The sequence below is a fragment of the Mastigoproctus giganteus genome, chromosome 1, assembly GCF_048544385.1.
Source record: "Mastigoproctus giganteus isolate SK-2022 chromosome 1, ASM4854438v1, whole genome shotgun sequence".
NCBI classification, from domain to species: domain Eukaryota; kingdom Metazoa; phylum Arthropoda; class Arachnida; order Uropygi; family Thelyphonidae; genus Mastigoproctus; species Mastigoproctus giganteus.
This window is the reverse complement of record NC_143575.1, coordinates 221,690,103-221,711,019: the sequence shown is the minus strand read 5'-3', so window position 1 is coordinate 221,711,019 and position 20,917 is coordinate 221,690,103. Positions and strand designations below refer to the sequence as shown.

General features: G+C 37.1%; 1 protein-coding gene across 6 annotated transcripts in view; it reads right to left on the bottom strand.

Annotated features, from left to right (window-relative positions):
* Bre1 (E3 ubiquitin-protein ligase Bre1) overlaps window positions 1-20,917 on the bottom strand; it is a 415,493-nt gene that overhangs the window by 329,148 nt on the left and 65,428 nt on the right. For all 6 annotated transcript variants that reach the window (XM_090376128.1, XM_090376101.1, XM_090376124.1 and 3 more), the window contains exon 5: window positions 8,199-8,268. In XM_090376128.1, the coding sequence (XP_090232254.1) occupies window positions 8,199-8,268 (70 nt within the window). The remainder of the gene's footprint in view (window positions 1-8,198; window positions 8,269-20,917) is intronic.

The following is a 20,917-nucleotide window of genomic DNA, read 5'->3' as shown; positions in this document are numbered from 1 at the left end:
GGACTCTTATGTGAATGATATGCTTTAGAAAGTCAATTTTTTGCCAAAAACAAGTAATAAGAAACGGAAACCATTTTTAACTGGGATGATCTGTTCTTTCAGCCTGAGGTCGAGGTCAAGATGGAGATTCCTTTTCTGCAGAAATGTATACTTGCAGTCTTTTGCACCAAAATTCTATATCCATTTCTTTCTGTCCATTTTATGACTCTGTTTATGGTTACTTGTAATTGCTGTTCTATTGTTCTCATATGCTGCACTTGATAAGAAATACTGAAATCATCAGCATAAACAGTTGTAAAGATATTGTTTGGGATTTGTTCTATTATTGTGCTGAAGTAGACTGCAAAAAGTGTGGCACTTAGTACAAATCCTTGAGGGACTCCTTCTTCTTGATAATATATATTGGAAAGTGTATTGTTCATTTGAACTTGGAAGGTCCGATTCTTAAGGAAATTGTATATGTAGAGGGGTAGATGTCCTCTAAGGCCAAGTTGATGTAACTTTCTAAGTATACCGCCACATATGATACTGCCACGTGGTATCATATGCCTTCTCGATATCAAAATTAACCACGACTTGGCGTTGTTTCCTGAGAAAAGCATTTCTTACTTGATTTTCCAGTTGTATAAGTACATCTAAGGAATGCCGATTTTTTTCTAAAGCCATATTGTTCTGGGTTGAGAAGATCATTATTTTCTAGATACCATGTTAGTCTATTGTTGACCACTTTCTCTAAGATCTTGCCTAGGCAGCTAGTCAAAGCTATGGGATGATAGTTCTGTGGGTCTGATAGATCTTTTCCCTGTTTTGGGAAAGCTAGTATTATTGCATGGTGCTAATTGTTTGGGAAAGAATTTTCAAGGTATATTTTGTTGTACAGATCTAACAGGGCTAACTGGGATTGTTCTCTAACTGTTGTATCATTGCATAATGTATTTCATTAGGACCTACTTGCTGTGTTTTGCCTGTAGCAGAGTTTGTTTTAGTTCTGCTATTGTGAGCGGCAAGTTGTATTGTTTGCACTGATTGCTAGAAAAGTTTAGTTTTATTTTTTCGGCCTCATTCTTGTACGTTTTGAAAGCAGTCGAGTATGCGCAATTAGCAGGTGTATTCGAAAAATTTTCACCAAGCACATTGACTATATCTAAGTTATTTGTAACCAACTGTCCCTTCCAATTTAGCAATGGAGAGGGGTTTATTTGAGAATTGTTTGTCATCCTTCTGATCTTTTTCCAGATAAGTGTAGCTGGTGTGGAAATGGTTATAGTGGATGCAAATTTCATCCAAGCAGCTTTTTTGCTTATTTTTTACACTTTCCTGACCTTAGCTCTGGCTCTCTTGAATTTTATCAGATTGTCTGTTGTTGGATTTTTGCGAAAGAGATTCCAGGATCTATTTCTCTCTTTTTTAGCTTCATGGCACTCTTTGTTCCACCATGGTTTTGAATATATTCTAATGTTAAAAGATGTTTTAGGTATTGTCTTTTCTGCAGCTTGAAGAATATTATCAGTAACCCAGGCCACTGATGTTTGTATTGATTCTTGTTTAATAATGTTGCAGTCTAACTTGGCTAGTGACCCGAATGTTTCCCAACCTGCATCATATATTTTCCATCTAGGGTACCTACTGGCTTGGCATGGCATTTTCTTCACAATTTTCAAAATTATGGGGTAGTGGTTGCTGCTCAATGTAGTCTCGTGCATGCTCCATTGTGTCATTGGGAACGGTGTTGGGAACAGACTGATAAGTCTATTGCAGAAATGTTTTTTGATGGAAGGTGGAAATGTGTGTGTGTGTGCCATCATTTAAAATCATAAGGCAATGTTTCAGGCACTGGAAAGACAAGGCATAGATACCTCATATATTATGATTTTGAAGAAAATATATGAGAGTGCTACCTCCTTTATTAGACTAGACAAAGGCAGTAGGAAATTTAAAATTGAGAAAGGAGTTCGACAAGGAGACACAATATCTCTGAAGCTGTTTATTGCTGCCCTTGAGGAAGCTTTCAGAAGATTAGACTGGTCACAGAAAGGAGTCAATGTGAACGGAGAGTACCTAAACCATTTACGATTTGCAGATGACATTGTGGTCATAAGCCACGATCCTAAAAATTTAGAGGAAAATTTTAATCAGTTATGCACAGTTAGTAAGGATTTTGGACTAAAGATGAATATGGCTAAAACAAAAGTAATGATGATAAAGTATGCCACAGAAAGGGAAATAATGATTGAAGGAGCAGTAATTGAAAAGGTGGAGTCATATACTTATCTGGGACTGAAAATGGCTGATGATGATGATGAATAAAGTGTAATTTCGTGCTTTATATCTTTATAACCTGTGGATAATATTGTCAATTTTTGCTTATTAGAATCAAAATTCAATTTAAAAATGTGATCACTATAACTGGTGCTTACTGTATATATATATATATGTATATGCATATATATTTAGTCTTTTGTGATATAATAATGGAAAGGTAGGAAAAGAAGGAAATGTGTCCCAGATCAGATTAATGCCATAAAATTATTGATTAAACATTACATTAGTCTGTAAAATAATTACGGTGGTACCTCGGTATACGTCCGCTTTGGAATAAGTCCAACTTGATATACGTCCTGTTTTGACGCGAAAAATTTTGTTTGGTATACAATCTTTGTTTGGAATACGACTCGCGTGCGTAAAAATGAGTCACGACACTGCGCGCTACCCTTGTTTACCTCTCTCAAGACAGAGCCACCACTCAGATGCCAGATCTTACCCCCCCCCTCCAAAAACAGAATAAAAGCCGACCAAGGATGGGTGCTAGCAAAGTACGCGCGCCCGTCCTCACTCAGCTTTCCAAATAAAACCGACCGAGGACGTATGTGCACATGGTGCGCGCTTACGTCCTCAATCGACTGAATTCAGTTTTTGGAGAGGGGGGTAAGATCTGGCATCTCTGCCACGACTGCCCACGAGCGTCGGTACGACAGTTTCTACCATTCAGTGAACAGCCCGCGCTATAACTCTCCGTGAATTTTCACTTTTTTTTTTTTCGCGTAAATGTTTTGTAAATTCATTAACCGTGAGTTCTAAGAAAGAAAGTTAATGAGAAGAGCCAAGCAATGAAGAAAATGGGGCAGGATCACCACGGAGGTGAATAAAGAGATTGTTGATAAGTATGAAGGTGGCATCCGTATCCGGGACTTGGCTACTGCATACTGTATGCCGAGAACGACGGTATCTACGATTGTGAAAAACAAAGACGTTATTAAATCTGCTAGCGTTGCGAAGGGGGTGAAATCGATTACCAAACAAAGATCAAGGACACTGTATAATATGCCAATAACAATAGGATTTTTTTTTCATGGGAACGGATTAATCATTTTCCCTTTATTTCTTATGGGAAAAATTCATTTGGTATACTTCCTGTTTGGTATGAGTCCAAGGATCTGGAACAGATTAAGGACGTATAACGAGGTACCACTGTATTACAGTAAGAGTGTATTAAGTACAATAAAAGTATTCAAAGGGAGCCTTTAGGCCAAAAGAGCAGACGAATGATAAAACTCTAACATGATGATTTAGAATAAAAGTGTACAAAATGAGCCATTAGGACAAAAGACCCAATAAAGGCTAAGATAGCTTGAGTTGGTTTAATACATTATACCCTATAAATAAACAAATAATTAATAATAATATAAAAAGTAAAATAATAATGAGGCTAATTACTGATAACAGGATGCACTGAATGGTACATTGACGAGGGCTAGAACTATTCAATATATACAATCAATAATTAGCAAGGCTGTCTGTTTCTATTTGTTATCTGCTAGTTTAGCTAGGTCCAAATGATAAAAAATATCAGAATTATCAGATATCTATATTCAAATGTAACAGCAAACTGGCAGAACAAAAACTAGCCCAACAGATAGCAGTGAAACAAATAACACAGAAAGTGAGAGCCAACAACAGATTTCATGTGGGATGTGAGTTACATACCGTGAAATTTTTTTTTAGCTATTTACCTGTGTAAAAGAAAAGGCTTATGCTGAATTTAGACGAAAAGGAAATAAGAGTAAGGAAAGCAGTAGAAACTCAATTTCCTTCGAATTACTCTAATAGATCTTGAGATATAAAATTTAGAGTTCACAAGCAGAAAGCAAGGAAAATAGCTTCTAATAAAGGTACATCGGATATACCAGGAGCATAACTGCCCATCCCTTTCTTTAGTAAGGATCCTGGCATTTCATTAGAAAATTAAAATAAGGGGTAAAGATAAGAAGTTAAAGTTGGAGTACAATATACATAAGACAAAGCTGGATTATAATAAAGAAATAATGAAATGCAAGTTGTAGAATATTAAAAAAATAATGAATTACCAGTTGTAAGAATATTATACTTGTTGCTAAAATACCAGTTATAAGGGTAATTAGAATAAGAATAAAATTAAAATGAAATAAAAATAATTCAACCTTTCTGAAATAATAAATCAACACTTATGAAATAGTATATCAAAAGGAATAAATAGGATACAAATCTTACCACCTTATCTAAGTAGAAACAAGGGTGAAATAAATTTTAACCCATAATGTTACCAATTATAAAACAAAGAGAGATAGTAGCACCCCTTCAGGTAACTTCAAGACAAATTTTCTGGGTTGTGGCTTGTTTCCTTGCATAAACTGTCTCGAAGGCAAGGGTGGGAAACTTATGGCATGCGTACAAATTTTTTGGTCACAAAATTCAGAGTGTCCCAAAAAAATTTCAAATTTCTAAATATCATTTCAGGAATCCACCTTGAGTTGTCACCTGTGCATGCCCATTTTCTCTGTCAGGCATGTAGTAGCATCACATCATTTAGTAAATAGCTGCATTCATGCAGTTATTTATTTGAGTCAGAGTGGTGAGATGTACTGACAAATTTGTGTGATTATTCAAGAATGTCTTGAATATCACCTTCAAGGGTAGTTTTTTAAAAGATTTAGCCAATTTTGGCATGCACCCTTAAAAAGGTTCACCACCCCTGCCCAAGGGAGTAACAAATCCAGAGGCTTGACAGTTACTTAACCCTCCAATACTAAGCCAAGAGACATTTTCCCAAAGAACTGGGCATCAGGAATGGATTTTTAGATGGAGGATATTCTTGGGTCCAGGTGAGGTAATTTTAGTGGTCAATAAATTGTTAGGGAAAACTGAAATTCTGTAATTAAGACAAGATGGAACAGAACTAGGGTATGTCTACCAGGTGCTAAAATTGATGATGTTACTATTCGGTTGTCAACTCTTGAGGAACTATAAAGGGCATAGGGTTATACATATGGAAACTAATTGCTTTAAAAAATTTAGTAAGATAAGCCAAAATGATATGGTGCCCACAATTCTGCCCAGACATGATAGGAGGGACTATATGATGAAAGCCATGTGGATTAACTTGAGAAACTCTACAAGGGTTATGGAGAGAATTTATCTCAGCTTGATCTAATTAATAGAAGGGATTTATTTTGTAAAGACAGAATTCACTTAACCAAGAGACTCTGATGATGCCACACAGGAGGCTTTAAAGGTTCAGGGAACAACCTAGGAGAAATAAGGAAGTCTCTGATTTAAGGTTAAGGTTTTCAACCAATGTTACATTTGCACCCTCCTCAAGAGTACTTGTGGGCCACTTTGCAATTCCATATACACCTCATAAGCCAAAACATTTTATAACCACCTACCTAATAGGCTGTTGGATCACTTTCACTGTGATAACCACTTGTTCCTTGGGTGGCATTAACTCCACGAAACCATGGAAAGTATCCCCAGGTATCCTGAGACAGCTGAACTGAAGGATGTCCGAGAGTTCAGGAACAGCGTGAGGCACTGGCAGGGACTGACAAATGCTGTGTTCAACTGCATTCCAGAGATGTTTGATAGGATTGATGTTGGGGGAATTTGGCAGTCAAGGGAGCACACAAAATGCTTGTACATGACCCTGGAATCATTCATGCACAATGCACACCTTGTAACATGGGGTGCTGTCTTGTCGAAAGAGTCCAGTGCCACTGAATACACAGTCACCATTTAAGGCAAAACTAGGTCCTTTATTCATGTAAGTTCATGGATTTGTTCTTTGTGAATAGTAATATTGTTTCTTTGAATAAGCAGTTTAAATCTTGGGAGCCACAAAAACACATAAAATTCAAAAAATAGTTATTTCATTTAGCAGTTATTTTATTGAAAAGAATAGCTAAATGAAAGAACTCTAAGTTTCATGTAGCTACTGTTTCATACAATAAAACAAGTAATATAAAAAAAAAAATTTTAAAGTCAATTCCTACTTAGGTCAACAAAGAAAAATTTTATTTTAGTTACTTTTTATTAAATAATTACAATTAATATAAATATGTATATACATATGACAGAATCACAATATTAAGTGGCAAAATAGAAAGCGAATTTCCTTGCAATTTTCCATTTTCCTTTCTATATATGGTGTTGGACTATTATTTTTATTCACATGTTTCATTTTCCATTTTGTTCCCTCCTTGACTCAGACTAGAACCCAGAATGAAAAAAGAATCTGAAAAAGAAATTTTTTTCCAGCGATCTACACGCTTCACCACTGACGGTATTTATTCCTAAATTTATATCCTGCTAAATATCTTATATAAGAGAAATTTTTTTCCCATATAAAACTAAAATTAATTAATTAAATTTAATTAATGAATTAATATTTGAAAAAACTGTATTAACATCAAGTGTCATCCACTACAAGTTTAAAAAAATGTATTTGAACTTGAGTGGATGAATAACAAAAATTTATCAAAGAATTATTGATTTTCGCAAGAATTGAACTCACATTCTTCACCTTCACGTGAAAAATACTGAAATCCTTGCATTTTACCGATTGAGCCACTGCCTGTTGATTTCAATTTTATTCCTAAATTTATATAAGAGAAATTTTTTTCTCCCATATAAAACTAAAATTAATTAATTAAATTTAATTAATGAATTAATATTTGAAAAAACTGTATTAACATCAAGTGTCATCCACTACAAGTTTAAAAAAATTTATTTGAACTTGAGTGGATGAATAAAAAGTATTTTATTAACGATTGAAAATTTGAACAAGATATATAAATATATATAGGGAGAGTGTGAACTAATAGTAGGAATTGAATAATAGCTAAATGAAATATAAAATAAATGGCACGCACATCAAAAATGTTGTTTTTCTGAGAATCTGAATACAAATATGAGTGCCACTGTGAGTGGTTAGTGTTATAACAGAAAATCCTTTGTATTTTGCCTAATTAGTCACTTTACACCATCTACTATCTGGAGGAATAAATAGGATGTGAATCTTACCACCTTATCTGAGTAGAAACAAGGCCAAAATAAATTTTAACCCATAATGTTACCAATTATAAAACAAAGAGAGATAGTAGCACCCCCTCAGTTCAGGTAACTTCAAGACCTAAAAAAATTATCTTTTAACTATTTTTCAGCTTAATATTATAAAAGTGCAAGGGACATCTAACCCAAAATAGAATGTGATTTAAAATCTGTCAGATTAATCTTTTGGCAAGCCAACTGTTACTTGAAAGTAGTGCAATATCAGGGCAACCCATTGTGAAGATAAAGTTTGTTCATTAAGACCGCTGCAGCACTTTAAATCCTGCTGCTAAAATATATGAAAAACTGATAACTGGTTCTGTTCCATCAGCCTTGATTACAGAATATATTACAAATCTCTCAGTAAGACTACCTCCAGAGGAACCACAGCATTCTTCAGATCTCCCAAGTCCAGCCTTGAGAGAGCATCACCTGGCACAGAATTAGACAGTTGCATTTCTGCTGAGTTTGATTTTTCCTTAGGGCATCAAACTTGTCTCAGAAATTCAATTATCAAGTGAATTATGAGTGAAAATCCCCCCCCCCACGCATCTCTCATGATATTCTGTGATATGTTAACAATACCTTTTCCAGTTGAAACCAAAATTACATTTAAGCAAAGATTTAAATAACAAATATATAAAATTAAGCTCTGATGAAGTACCTTTAAAAATGTCTCACTTAAAATTAAACTAAAATTACAAAAGCTATCCCAATACATTTCATTCAGATAGAAAAAAACAAAGATGTAACTTTCTAAAAGAACTCCTTTTCAGCACTGCAGCACAAAAGTAAACTCAAATTAACTTCAATAATGTACAGTAAAAAAAACTTACTTTTGTTTTCTGACTCATCTGATGTTTCTGCATCAAATCTCTGCAGCAATATCCTCAGATCTTCATTTAACTGCAATGAAGAGAATTTATTTATCCAAGGTACTGACAGAGAAGTTGACATTTTTTTTAAAATTAAGCTTAACGGCACTCAGTTTTAAATAAAACCATTTCCCGATCAAAATGACTACAATACTTGCGACCATCACTAGCATCGATGGGAAATTACACTCCTAGTAACCTGCACTCTTAACTTTATAATTCATAATAGTTCATAGGTAATGAAAACTAACTTTATAGTCTTTATTTGTATATGTTTCACTTTTCTTCAAACTAAAGTAGAACCCAGATAAGAAATTCCAGCATAAGATTTTCCCTGTATTAGGTTCGGTTTCTTAATTCCCAATTTCAACTCTATATATCGTAATGTATTAGTTTCCCCAGGTAAGACGTTTCCCAGGTAAAAAGCTTTCCAGCATAAAAAGTACGTGATAAAGAATACAAGATATATAACAAAAACAATGCTATTTCACGTACTTCACTCATTTACTATGAGCTAAAATGATACTACTCACTAACTTGTTTCATTTGTGAATTTTCCATAGTCAGAGGCTTTCAGCATTAAAACCTTTTTAATATAAATATTTTGATATAATGGAAGTGACGTATTGCAATTGTTTTCACATATCCATAATTGGATAAGTTGACCAAGTTAAGCTTTAAATTCTGATGGTTGTGAACAGTTTTGAATTACTTAGTGGATTGTTCCTCTGTCTTACTGTAATTGTGACCTTTTAAGGTATGTTGAAATTCCAAAGGAGCCCATGGTAATGAGTGTAATGATCAAAATGTTAAGAAATTAGAAATCCTCAGTTTAAAAATGTTTCCCATAGGCAGAGTAAAATTTCTATGATGACATCATCAAAAGATACATGATGGGTAAATTTTGTCCAGTTTGCTTTGGAAAATTTCCATTTTGTTTTTGTTTCAGTTTGTTTGGAATGGGTGGTTTGAATACTACAGATCAGTGGATAGTGCTTACTGTTTAGAGGATTGTCATGTACTGCCTACTCTATAGCTGGGAAGAGGAATAGAGAGCAAATTGAGAGATCTACTGCACTGTTTGTTTGTTATTTGGTTTTTAGGAGCATTAGCAACTAAGGCCATATTGCTCCGGGGATATGCGGTGGTCATTCCCTGACCTTTCCGCATCCTCCGTATTTGGTGGGCACGGGCTAGAACCCCAGTCTAATCAAGAAGTGTGTGCTACACACTGCTGCTCCTGCACACCTGGCTACGGAAGCGCCTCTACTGCACTGGTTGACCCAGTAGGAAAATGGATATTGGTAAGCCAGTATAAGTAGCTAGTATTTAATAGAGTCAAATTCTCTCTGTCAAGTAACATTTCAATAAGTTCACCACGTCCATCTGACACCAGAGAACCCCATAATGGATGATGTCCATTAAAATCTCCTAATATACAAATAGACGAAGGTAACTGAGAATTAAGATTTTCCAGTTGGTGAATTGTACATGATCGGTTTGGCGGAAGATAAATTGAGACCAGTGTCACAGAGTGATATCAATTACTACACGGGTGCCAACAGCTTCCAATTGTGTTTGCAATGGAATGTGCCTGGAGGGGACTCGTGAGTCCATGAGTATGGCTACTTCTCCATGGGGGCTATTAGTATCAGATCGATCTTGTCTGTAGATAATATAATTTTTGATAGAAATAGACATTTTTGTTGTTAAATTCGTTTGTTGTAACCATATGGCAGCAGGATTGTAATGGTGAATTAGTTCGTAGATATTATCAATATTGCTGCGAAAACCTCTGCAATTCCATTGTATGATTTATTCCATTATTTGGTTTTGTGAGAGGAAGATGGGTCTGTCTGCTTTTGTGAGTGGCTTGTTTGTATCTGCTGAGTTTTGATTTTTCTTTTCTTGAAAAGTTTGGGCATCCTGAGTCATTGCTTTCTTCCATATCATTATCTGCACGTATTTCAAGCAGATCTTCTGAGTTGTTGGTATCATCTGTGTCCATGCTTGAGGGGTGAGATTGCTTCACCTCATCTGGATCTAATTTTTGCAAATTTTCCACTGCTTGACAATGGGGAAGTCTCTGGGATGGAACTGTCAGTGGTGTATTACTGCATTGATGGAGATGGATGTTGGATCAAGAGGACTGATCGAGCCCAATCTGAGATCGATGTCTGGAGGATGGACACTTCTGTCTGACATGCTACTGACTGGTGACTATAAGTAGCAGAGGCATAAGTGCATTTTGGATTACTTAATCTTACTTGTTTTCTTGCCTCCTGGTAGGAAACTTTATTTTCAACTTTATACTTTTGTGTTTTTTCCCCCAACTTCCAGAGGTCGCAGTCTTTGGAGTATGCCGGATGGTTGCCCTTGCAATTTTGGACACTGTGGGGTTGGTGCCTTACATTCTGTTTGTGTATGAGTTTTACACCCAGTTTGCACATGTTGCTCCACGGCATGCTGTCTGGGAATGGCCGAATTTCTGACATTTAAAACATCTTAGGTGGTTCGGAATATATGGCCGAACGTGACAGTTTAAATATCCTGCCTTGACTGAAGCTGGTAGGTTTGGAGAACTGAAAGTTAAAATTATACTCTGGGTAGGAACTAAACTGCCACTTTTCGGATCAGGATCCTCTTTGCCCGAGTGACTTTTTGTTCTTTAAGTTCCTGGAATATTTCAACTTTAGGAAAGTTCAATAGATCCCATTCAGCGATCACTCCCTTTGAAGAATTGAGGGTGGTATGTGGTGTGATTTGAACTAGGATTCCACTCAAGGATGTCAGACTTAATAATAGTTCAGAGTGTATAGAATTGGTGGTTATATTAATATAACCACCAATATTATAAGCAATATATTAATAAAGCTCTAGATTGGAGACGTTTCACCATTTTTGGTGAACCTGCAGCATGTTCAAGGCATCTCTGAATGATAAAGGGGGAGAGCTTGACCACAGGTTGTGTTGACAGAGAATGTATTATTCTCTGTCAACACAACATGTGGTGCAACAGGAATGCACTACAACATGTGTTGTAGTGCATTCCTGTCTGCCAATGTCTTTCTTCATTCTCTTCGAGAGAGAGAGAGAGAGAGAGAGAGAGAGAGAGAGAGAGAGAAGTCATGGTCAGTGCCATGAGTGTCATTTGGTTGAGAGCTCTTTGGCTCTAAACGTGGAAAATCACTTGTTTCCATCTCTGCTCCTTTTAGCACCGGGGGTTGTCTTGTCCCTCAGGTTACCAGCCCCGCCACATGGAGGCAGGAGCGGTGCCACCAGTGACCAAGCGGTTGTTGAAGTAAGTAGAGGATTAGTAATAAATATATAGAATAAAAAAAGAAAGGTGGATTTCCTTTCTCGGTTCTTACTTTTGACCTTTAAAGTACAGAACCACTTGAAGTAAACAAAAGAACAGGTGATGCTAGAAAAGAAAACAGAACTATATCACTTTGGGAGAGAACTATAAATTTGCAGGAAGAAAATTGCTTGTCACTATCGCTTGGCACTCGGGGCCATGAATTCACTGCTTGGAAAAAATGCGTCAGACAATGCAGTCAGTGAAGTGGTTCAAGCGATATTTTCACAAAGTTGAAAGATTGTATTTTATGAATGTGAAGTTACATTATCTCAGACAGCAGAGATGTTACAACTTATAGTGCATTACTTATTGATCTGCCCCTTTGCTAATACCAGCAGACAAAATCTCATACATTATTTTTTTAAGAAAAAAAAGTTTTTTTTTAAAGAAAAATTTAAAAATATGCAGACAAACCTTAACTTCAGTACATATATTCCTTTCAAAACCTTCTGAAACATTAAGAAAAACTAATGCTTGGTAATATCTACTTAACTTATTCTGTTAAAAATGAACAACCCAATTCTACCATATCTTTAAGTTTTAACTTCCAAACATGTTTCTAATAATAACATTCTCCTCTTGAGGATTGGTTTGAAGTTCTGTAAAAGACCTTTTTTTAGACAACTGGAAACTATTCAGAACCTAACTGTAACAATTATACACTTGTATTAGTACTACTATATGGCACAAGGAAGCCCAAGCTTTTGATGCAATAGGAAAAAATAAATAAAGTATAAAAATATAATAAAATAAATAAAAATAAATTTTATTTTTAATTCAATTTTTTTCATGCTTTTTAAAATAAATACATGTATATAAAATAAACTACCTTCCCTCTTCAGATACCTATTCAGTTGACCTTTTAATTTCCCCAAGCTGTCAGTCTCAACCACATATGGAGGAAACTTATTCCAGTAATAAACAACTCTAATGGCTAAAAGGAAACTTAAGTACACTCCAGTGAATTGTTCACCATCTATTTTACTATCCCCTCTCACTCTTATAAACCCAACTGTCTGCTGAGTGCAGGATTTGTGCAATATAGCACACACAGGGATTAGTAGACCCATGAACTAGTCAAAGTCCGCCACAGTACATGCGCAGTTGTGGCGCACCTCCCTGTGGTGTAGATGGACATTGGGCAGGTTTTTCCAGGTGATTGCAAAGAGGCCTCAAACAACATAACAATACACATACTACACACATATGACTGCAGGCTCTATGAAGACCTACGTGGTGTTTTCCTCACCAGAATCCACTACTTACCACAGGGACAAGAACATCACCTCCTAGACACGAAGGAGGAGTATCAAGCCTTCTCGGATTATGCACAGGCACTGTTCACGAGGAGGAGGACGAGGAGAAACCAAATGGCCGCAGCCCACAACCCACTACCATTATAACCAAAGAACATCTGTTCTTCAGCTCACCGGGCTCCCTTGCCTGGTGCCTTTCCACCCCCTCCCCTGCGCCGGTGGTGGGACGGTCCCCCCGGCGCCCCCTACTTTCTCCTGGTGAGGCATGGGCATGCCTCACTGACTTCTGGGGTTGCCTACTCTATCATCCCCATATTTCTGCCTTAACTCCCCCAGCCTTCAGTCTCCCACCCACTCTATCTTTATGCTAACGAATGTCCCACACACAAAATCTTAATTATGTCAAAATTTCCGTTCGCCCATTCTTTCGGCTTTTATTATGCAAGCATTATCCCCCCTCACCTAACGATCATCAAACCGACGATGATGGATATATGTCTCTGTCTGTACGTACGTGCATATAAAAGAGCGCGCGCGTTTTTTTTTTTTTTTTTTTTTTTAGGTCCTAGCCTCTGAAATCTCAGGAAATTAGGTGGCAGGACCTGCCAGAGTGAAACTAAAACTACTGGGTTCCTGGTCTGCCTCCACGGGGCGAAGGTGGGGCAACGTTGGGCCTCAGCAGGGGTCCAGCGGCTAAACGACCAGATGAACAACGGTACACGACATCACACAGATACAAAGCCCACACACTTTTAAATCTCTGGCATTTCCCAGTGAACTGGTACACCCACAATGAAAGCAACACGGAGATGGGGGAAACCCCTGGTGCCGTCTGACACTAAATACACCTTACACCTTACACTACACACACTTCTGGTCTTTTACAGCACTACACACACTTCTGGTCTTTTACAGAGTTCTGTATCCATCACAGTGTACCAACCAAGGTGGAGATGAACTGACGTTCAGGTGTCGTCCTACACAAGATAATATACATGTCTACATGCTCTAAGGCGCTTTGTTTACAAGTTCTGTAGCATTATTCAGTCTCTCTTCATATAGGCATCCTTTTGCAAATCTCACCAGGCACACTACCTTTTCTTTGGATCCTTTCGAGAGACTATGCCACATTTAGGCAGTCTCTACACCTGGACAAAGTATTACGTCAAGTGCAGTCTTGCAAATGCCTTGTACAGTGGGATTACGAATACCCCGTTTCTGCAAGACTGTTGGATAAATCATCAATTTATCCAACAGTCAATCAACTTTTTTCTAATTTGACCCCCAAGTGCAAGACCTTGCACTTGGGGGTCAGAAATAACACTGATCATAGTGCAGATCCTTGGGGGGATGATTGCACTTTTTAAATTAGCCCAATCTGAAGAGCAATTAATCACAACCCTCCCTTCTGCCCTGCAGTCACCATGTGATCACAACATGTTTCAGCTTATACAGTATCCTCTTATGACTGACTGAACCCAAATCATGTCAATATTATTTCCTACATCCAGATCACAAATGACTGTAAAAATAGCCTACCAGGTTGGCAAAACATAATTTTCCCTTTACAAAACCATGTTATCTTTCCTTCAGAATTTCATTTCTATCTAAATGACCCTGTGTTGCATTCTTGATGTCTGCTGCATGATTTTTTTTTACCAGTGAAAACAGACTGAGCAGACAGTAGTTGCCTATCTTTGCGTATTGATGATTGACAAAGGCAGTTCTCTAGTCTGAAGGAATCTTTTCAAGTCCAATGAGGTCCTCATAATTAATCTTCATTGTTCAAATGCACTCTCTTGCTGTCTCTTTCAATATTACTCGGTATATGCCAGTAATACTGAAGCCTTAACTTGATTTTAGGCTCAAAAGCTTTAACAAAGTTCTATAATTTCGATATCACTAAATTCATGCTTCCCAGCTTACTTGTACTGTTTCATTTCACCATTAAGGGATCTTTTATCTGCAACGTCAAGTGAGTTATCTAAGGCTTACCAGTACTCATTACAAAAGGGCCTAATCTAATTCATTCTTTTCTTCTTCTTCTCTGTATTCATATACATGTAGAATTCCTTATCCCTGTTCTTAGTCCTATCTCTCGTAATCAGTCGTGGCCTTCATAACTTTTTCTGTGGTATTATTACATATCAACTTGTAGCTAATATAGGCTTCAGTACTTTTTCTCACTGTAACTTTCCCATGCCATCCTTTTTTACTTTATTAAGCATATTTTTGTTCCGTCCCTCAGTAACTGTAATTTTAACTCTAACTTGAAAATTGGACCCCCCCCCCCGAAAAAGATTAATCATTTCCATAATTTCTACTCAATTTAAAAATTGAAACTCTCAATATACATAAACAGAAGTATATTCTATGATTTCCTACCTTTAAATTGCAGCAAAAACTATTAATTCACTTGAAAACAGCAAAACTTAAGATGACATATCATTTTATGTAATTATGACCACAAAAAACAATGGCCGTTCACTTTGATTATATAACATGTTACTACATTCATTTGAATTTCGCACATCATCGCGGCGCTGCTGGCTAAAACGAATCACCACACATGGAGCCATAACTGATTGGTCAAGGTTACATCATTAGTGTTACCAAGGCTACCAAGGTGAAAATAAAATGTAAGCAACTTTCTTGGAAAACATACAGTTCAGCATCATTACTTTCGAACAACATTTAACATTATAGCTTTACATAATTGTTGTACAAAAGAATTGTTTTTGAAGAACAAAAATATCGTATTTCCTTTCTTCAATATGTATTGTATCTACTAACAAAAAAATCAAGGAAATCCTTCTATTGGAAGCCACAATGGAAACTGAAAAAAAAAAAAAAAAAAAGTTTGCTTTATTGTAATTGTTTTTAGAGGACTATATCGGAACAGCAGTTTCCTGGATGTATATTCGACTTCTAACAAAATTTCAAGAAAATATTTCTATTGATAGCTGTGTTATAAACTTCGAAAACTGATGTCGAAGGAACTTCGCATGCATCTCACCTAGTGTGCAAACGAGGGAAAAAAAAAAAAAAAAAAAAAAAACACCGTACAAGTAACGGATTGGAAAATTGTAAGTACAGGAACTCCCCTACTTATGAACGCTACGCAAGTCGGAATTTCCCCCATGCTTGTGCAGCACTCACAACTGTGCTCACTGAATTGACTGAATCAAAAAAGAAATGTTCGACGAACATGTAAATAGAATTATTTATTGCATTTATTTAATTTTTGTGGAGGAAAAATTACAAAAATGTACAATTTAAAAAAATTTCAAAATTATAAAATTACAAAAAAAGGGAGGAGTAGGGCATAATGTCTGTATGTTTTACCTCTCGAGCATCATTGCCAGAATCGACATCTTCAGCTGATAAGTACGGCGCTGCGGAGGTTGAGAGCTGTGGAGTTTTAGAAGGGGTCGGCTGCTCAACCTTACGGAAGCATTAATGAATGACTGTACAGTGGCTTTTTTTTTTTTTCCTTTTGATTTCTTTGTAGCAAGCAAGCATATCATTCACCCCTCTGTTAACTTTTAAGAATTGTTCGCTGTCATGATCCATCTTCTCAAACCTCGCCATTGCCAATGCAATTTCACAAAATGCCATTGCCATCTCTCTTGTGATGAAGCGTTTCAGCCTCTCATTTGGTTCATCTTGAGCTTCGTCAGCATCTTTTACTATCACTGCCTGCAAGTCAATAAGTTCTTCATTAGATAATTCCTTCTCTTCTTCCTCTATCAACTCCACGTCTTTGGCATTAACTTCCAACTGAAGTAGCTCTGCAACCTTTACAATCTTATCATATGATTCGTCTTTTTCAAATCCTTCGAAACGTTTTACGCACCTTCTGCATATTTTCTTTTCTTCCATGTGCCATTTAAACAACTTTTAGCAATTTCTGCCCAGACCTTATTAATGTTTAAGGTGCAGTGGTAAATATTGTAAAATTTCCAAAAGTCTCTTAACGTAAAATTTTTCTCATCGTCTACTGCAGACAATGCCTGAGCAAATGTGCATAAATAATATGCTTTTAAATTTGAAATAACACCCTGATCCATAGGTTGGATAAGTGAAATCGTGTTTAGCGGTAGAAATATGACTTTCATGTTCGAATTGAAATCGTCTAGATGCATAGGATGTCGGGGAGCATTATATAATATAGAAGAAAATCTTGAAAGGAACGTTGTCTTCACAATATTTTTAAAACTCAGGAATGAAGCAGTATTTAAACCAATCCTCGAAGAAAGATACTGTTATCCATTCTCTCTCTGGTTCAATTGGAAATGCACGGGTATGGTGTCTTTATTGATGCCCTTAAATGCAAGAGGGTTTCCCGAATGGTACACATGCACTGATTTTAATCTGTAATTTCCCGCTGTATTAGCCCCAAGCAAAAGCGTGGCCCTATCTTTTGATGCCTTGAAACCTGGCATTGTATTTTCCTCTTTGGCAATGTACTATATATTCGATCCCGCATTCTTTTCCAGTACAGAGCAGTCTCTTCAACATTAAAAATTTGCTGCGTTGAATAGTCACCTTCATCAATAATTTTTTTTAAACACATCACAAAATTTCTCTGCAGCTGCAGAATTGGTATGGGCAACTTCACCGCATACTTGAACGTTGAGGAAACCAGTGCAATGTTTGAACCTATTAAACCACGCGTTGCCTGCCACAAACTTGAGTTGAGTTTGGGTTCGCCGTACTTATCCTTAATATCTTCATAAATACTTGTTGCTTTTGCTTGAATGGTCATTAGACTCAGGGGCACTCGCTTCTGAATCTGATTTTCCACCCATATTATTAACAACTGTTCCATATTCAATATAGCACCTGAACGCTGTTTTGTATTCACTGTTGATCTTAAGTGTATTGATCCTTCGAAATGTTCTTTTATACGCACACTGTCTCTTAAAATAGTATTCACTGTTGAAGCAGCAAGACCTAATTTACTTGCAATAGATGACAAACTTTGTGCTGTTTCATACTTCTTAATCATTTTTCATCTTCATTTCTAAATCAATTTTGTTTTATTTCCTGGCACTACCACCACTTGCACTTTTCGTTGGTCGCTTTCCCTTCATCACTGTAATATGTAAATAGGAATGAAGAGAAACACATTTCACCATAATAGCGTAAAAACCCACACAATTGCAGTTAACGGTATTATCGCAAATGCAAGATCCAGTTCATTATCCGTTTATAATTAGATGCACTAACAGAAAAGCCAATAAACCGAAAAGTGCAAATTGTTTTAGGGTCGTGACCTCCAGAAACATATATGCTTTAGAAGAATATCATCACAAAGGCATTCAAAATTTATTCTTATAACGGGAACACATGATAACAATGAAAGGGTAGTGCTATTTCCATTATAAATATGACCTTTTAGAGAGATAAACAGCTTGGTGATATAGCGAAATTTTCAACTTCTGAGGACTTGGAATAAATTACAAAAAAAAAAAAAAAACCACCCCAGTGTTATTGGGTTCACATTACTATATTTTCACGATACCTCCATTTATTCTTACAGGATGCAAAATACGTTTCCATGATTTTTTTAAGTTTGCCGGCCTGCAAAAAACTGACGCAAAGTCGAATTTCCATAAGTCGGGGAGTTCCTGTAATAGTTATTGAATACTTCAATATTTCCTTGATATCCATTTGATACTACCAAAAAATTTCGAAGGAAAAATTCTATTTTCATTATCACACACACACACGCCGGAAAAATTCACAATAAAGTATCATATGTTTGGATGCTTGAATTTCATTCTGAGCTGCAAATATAATTTCACTTCTCTTGCACTGACAGAGTAGCTGTTTACCGAATGAAGGAAAACAAGGTTCATTTTCCTGAAATTCCAGTTCCTTTCATTCACTTGGGGGGAAAAACTCCTTAGGGGAGGGAGTTCACCTTTCTAGTCCGATCCTAGAGAGAGAGAGAGAGAGAGAGAGAGAGAAAAATAAAAATACTCTTTTGGTGGGGAGAAGGCCAGGAAATTGTCAAAGGTCCAGAGCTGTAACTTTCATCACAGATGCTGAAGTTCTGATAAGCCAGCTTCATCCTAGGATGCCGAAATTCGGATAAGTCCGATTTTGGTCCTGTGTGCATTAGATAAAAAAACCACTTTGCTTTACTGTAATTGCTTTAGGGAACAATATTTTGCGTTATAGCTGTAAGTTAGCTTTATCCTTGAGGTTGGTCACAGACATTCTCTCAGATATGCCAGACAAGCTGTTCTTGCTACCTGGGAGTCTAAAACGCTGATGGAACTGATATTCGGGTGACACTCAAGTCAAAGTGGACCCAATTTCGGCGAAGTCCGGACGGTCTATGACAGCCAAATCCTCTGCTTGCACCTTCACGATGGTGGGACTGTTAGTAATCCTGGGTATAACCTTCATGCACAAGTACATGGTGGGTGACCACCCAGGTGTGAACCAACGTAAGCAGGGGTCGAGGTGTGGCGCCCACACCACATGGAGGAACGCCGCCCCTCTATGTTACCAGGCAGTACTAGGTGGCAGATGACTCTCATCAACCGGTGAAATACCACCACTTTGCTTATTGGAGGCTTGAAGTGGTGGAACCCATGTTTAGTCTCTAGAGCTAAGTTCCGGCCAACCCTTCCCTATCTCTTCCATCATGCAGTATGATTGATGATTTTTGAGGTTATGATGAATGTCTTGGCGAGATCCAATATTCCTTACATTTCGAGGGTACAGCTCTAAAACGGTATTCGCAGGCCGGCCGCTAGTTAGTACACCGGACTGAACCTATTGGTAACTCTCTAGGAAGCTTCCGGATCAGCTAGTGTATAATCTTGCTACCTCTACTCTGCAAGATAGTGACTGGAGGGAGTCCGAGTAGTGTGTATGCGGGGAGCATTGTCGAGGCCACGTTATGTCAAGGATCTGGGTATATTCTTACCACGTGTACGCCATATCCAAAAATTTCATTACTTCATACAGCATGTCCCACCCACTTTTTCTTACTATTGAATATACCATGAATTGTCAAAATAATAGAGCAAGCTTATCTGCGAAAAGATCTAAACCTCCCAAGGACTTCCTAATTCATTTCACAAATATACGTGGTCTCAATTCTAATCTCAACGATGTCCATTTCCACTTGCAGTCTTCCAAACCCCATGTACTTTTTCTGACTGAATCTCAGTTATCAGTTGATTCAACTACTGCTCATCTCAGATGTCCAAATTATTTGCTGTATGATTCCTTTAGCCTCAAAGGTGGTACTTGTGCATATGTCCGTTCTGATATTCCCTGTCAAAGACTAGGCAATTTGGAATCTCCTCTCTTTGATCTTCTCTGGCTTAAAATCTCTCTACCTCATTGTGTAAAATTCATCTGTTGTCTCTACCATTCTCCCAACTCCACTAATCACTTGGAGCTCTTTGACTTCCTCTCTTTGCAACTTGACTTTCTCCAGTCCAACTTTCCTAACAGTGAGGTAATTTTCCTTGGTGATTTTAACGTTCACAACTCCAGCTGGCTTCCATTTTCTAGTCACACCGACCCAGCAGGTCGAGATGCTGAGGCTTTTGCAATTACTAATGACCTAGCACAGATTGTTCATTTACCTACAAGAATACCGGACAATCCTAATCATACAGCCAATACGCTTGATCTTTTTCTCACAAACAACCCTTCTAAGTACAAGGTTGAAGTGAGAGGTCCTTTAGGCACTTCAGATCACAACTTGGTGATTGTCTCTTCTCCAATGGAACCTTTATCTCATGGCTATTCCGAACCTCGTATTGTTTGGCATTACAAGAATGCAAAATGGGATGACCTGCGAGACTTCTTTTCTTCTTTTCCTTGGTCTGATTACTGTTTCAAAACTTCTGATGTCAACGTTTGCTCAGATCGTGTCAGTGAAATTATTCTTGCAGGAATGGAATCCTTTATCCCACACTCCACTTTAAAATCTCGTCCTTTATCTAAACCTTGGTTTTCCAATAAATGTGCTAAGGCTGTCCAAGAGAAGAACGTTGCATATCGTAATTGGCTTGTTTCTAATTCTTCAG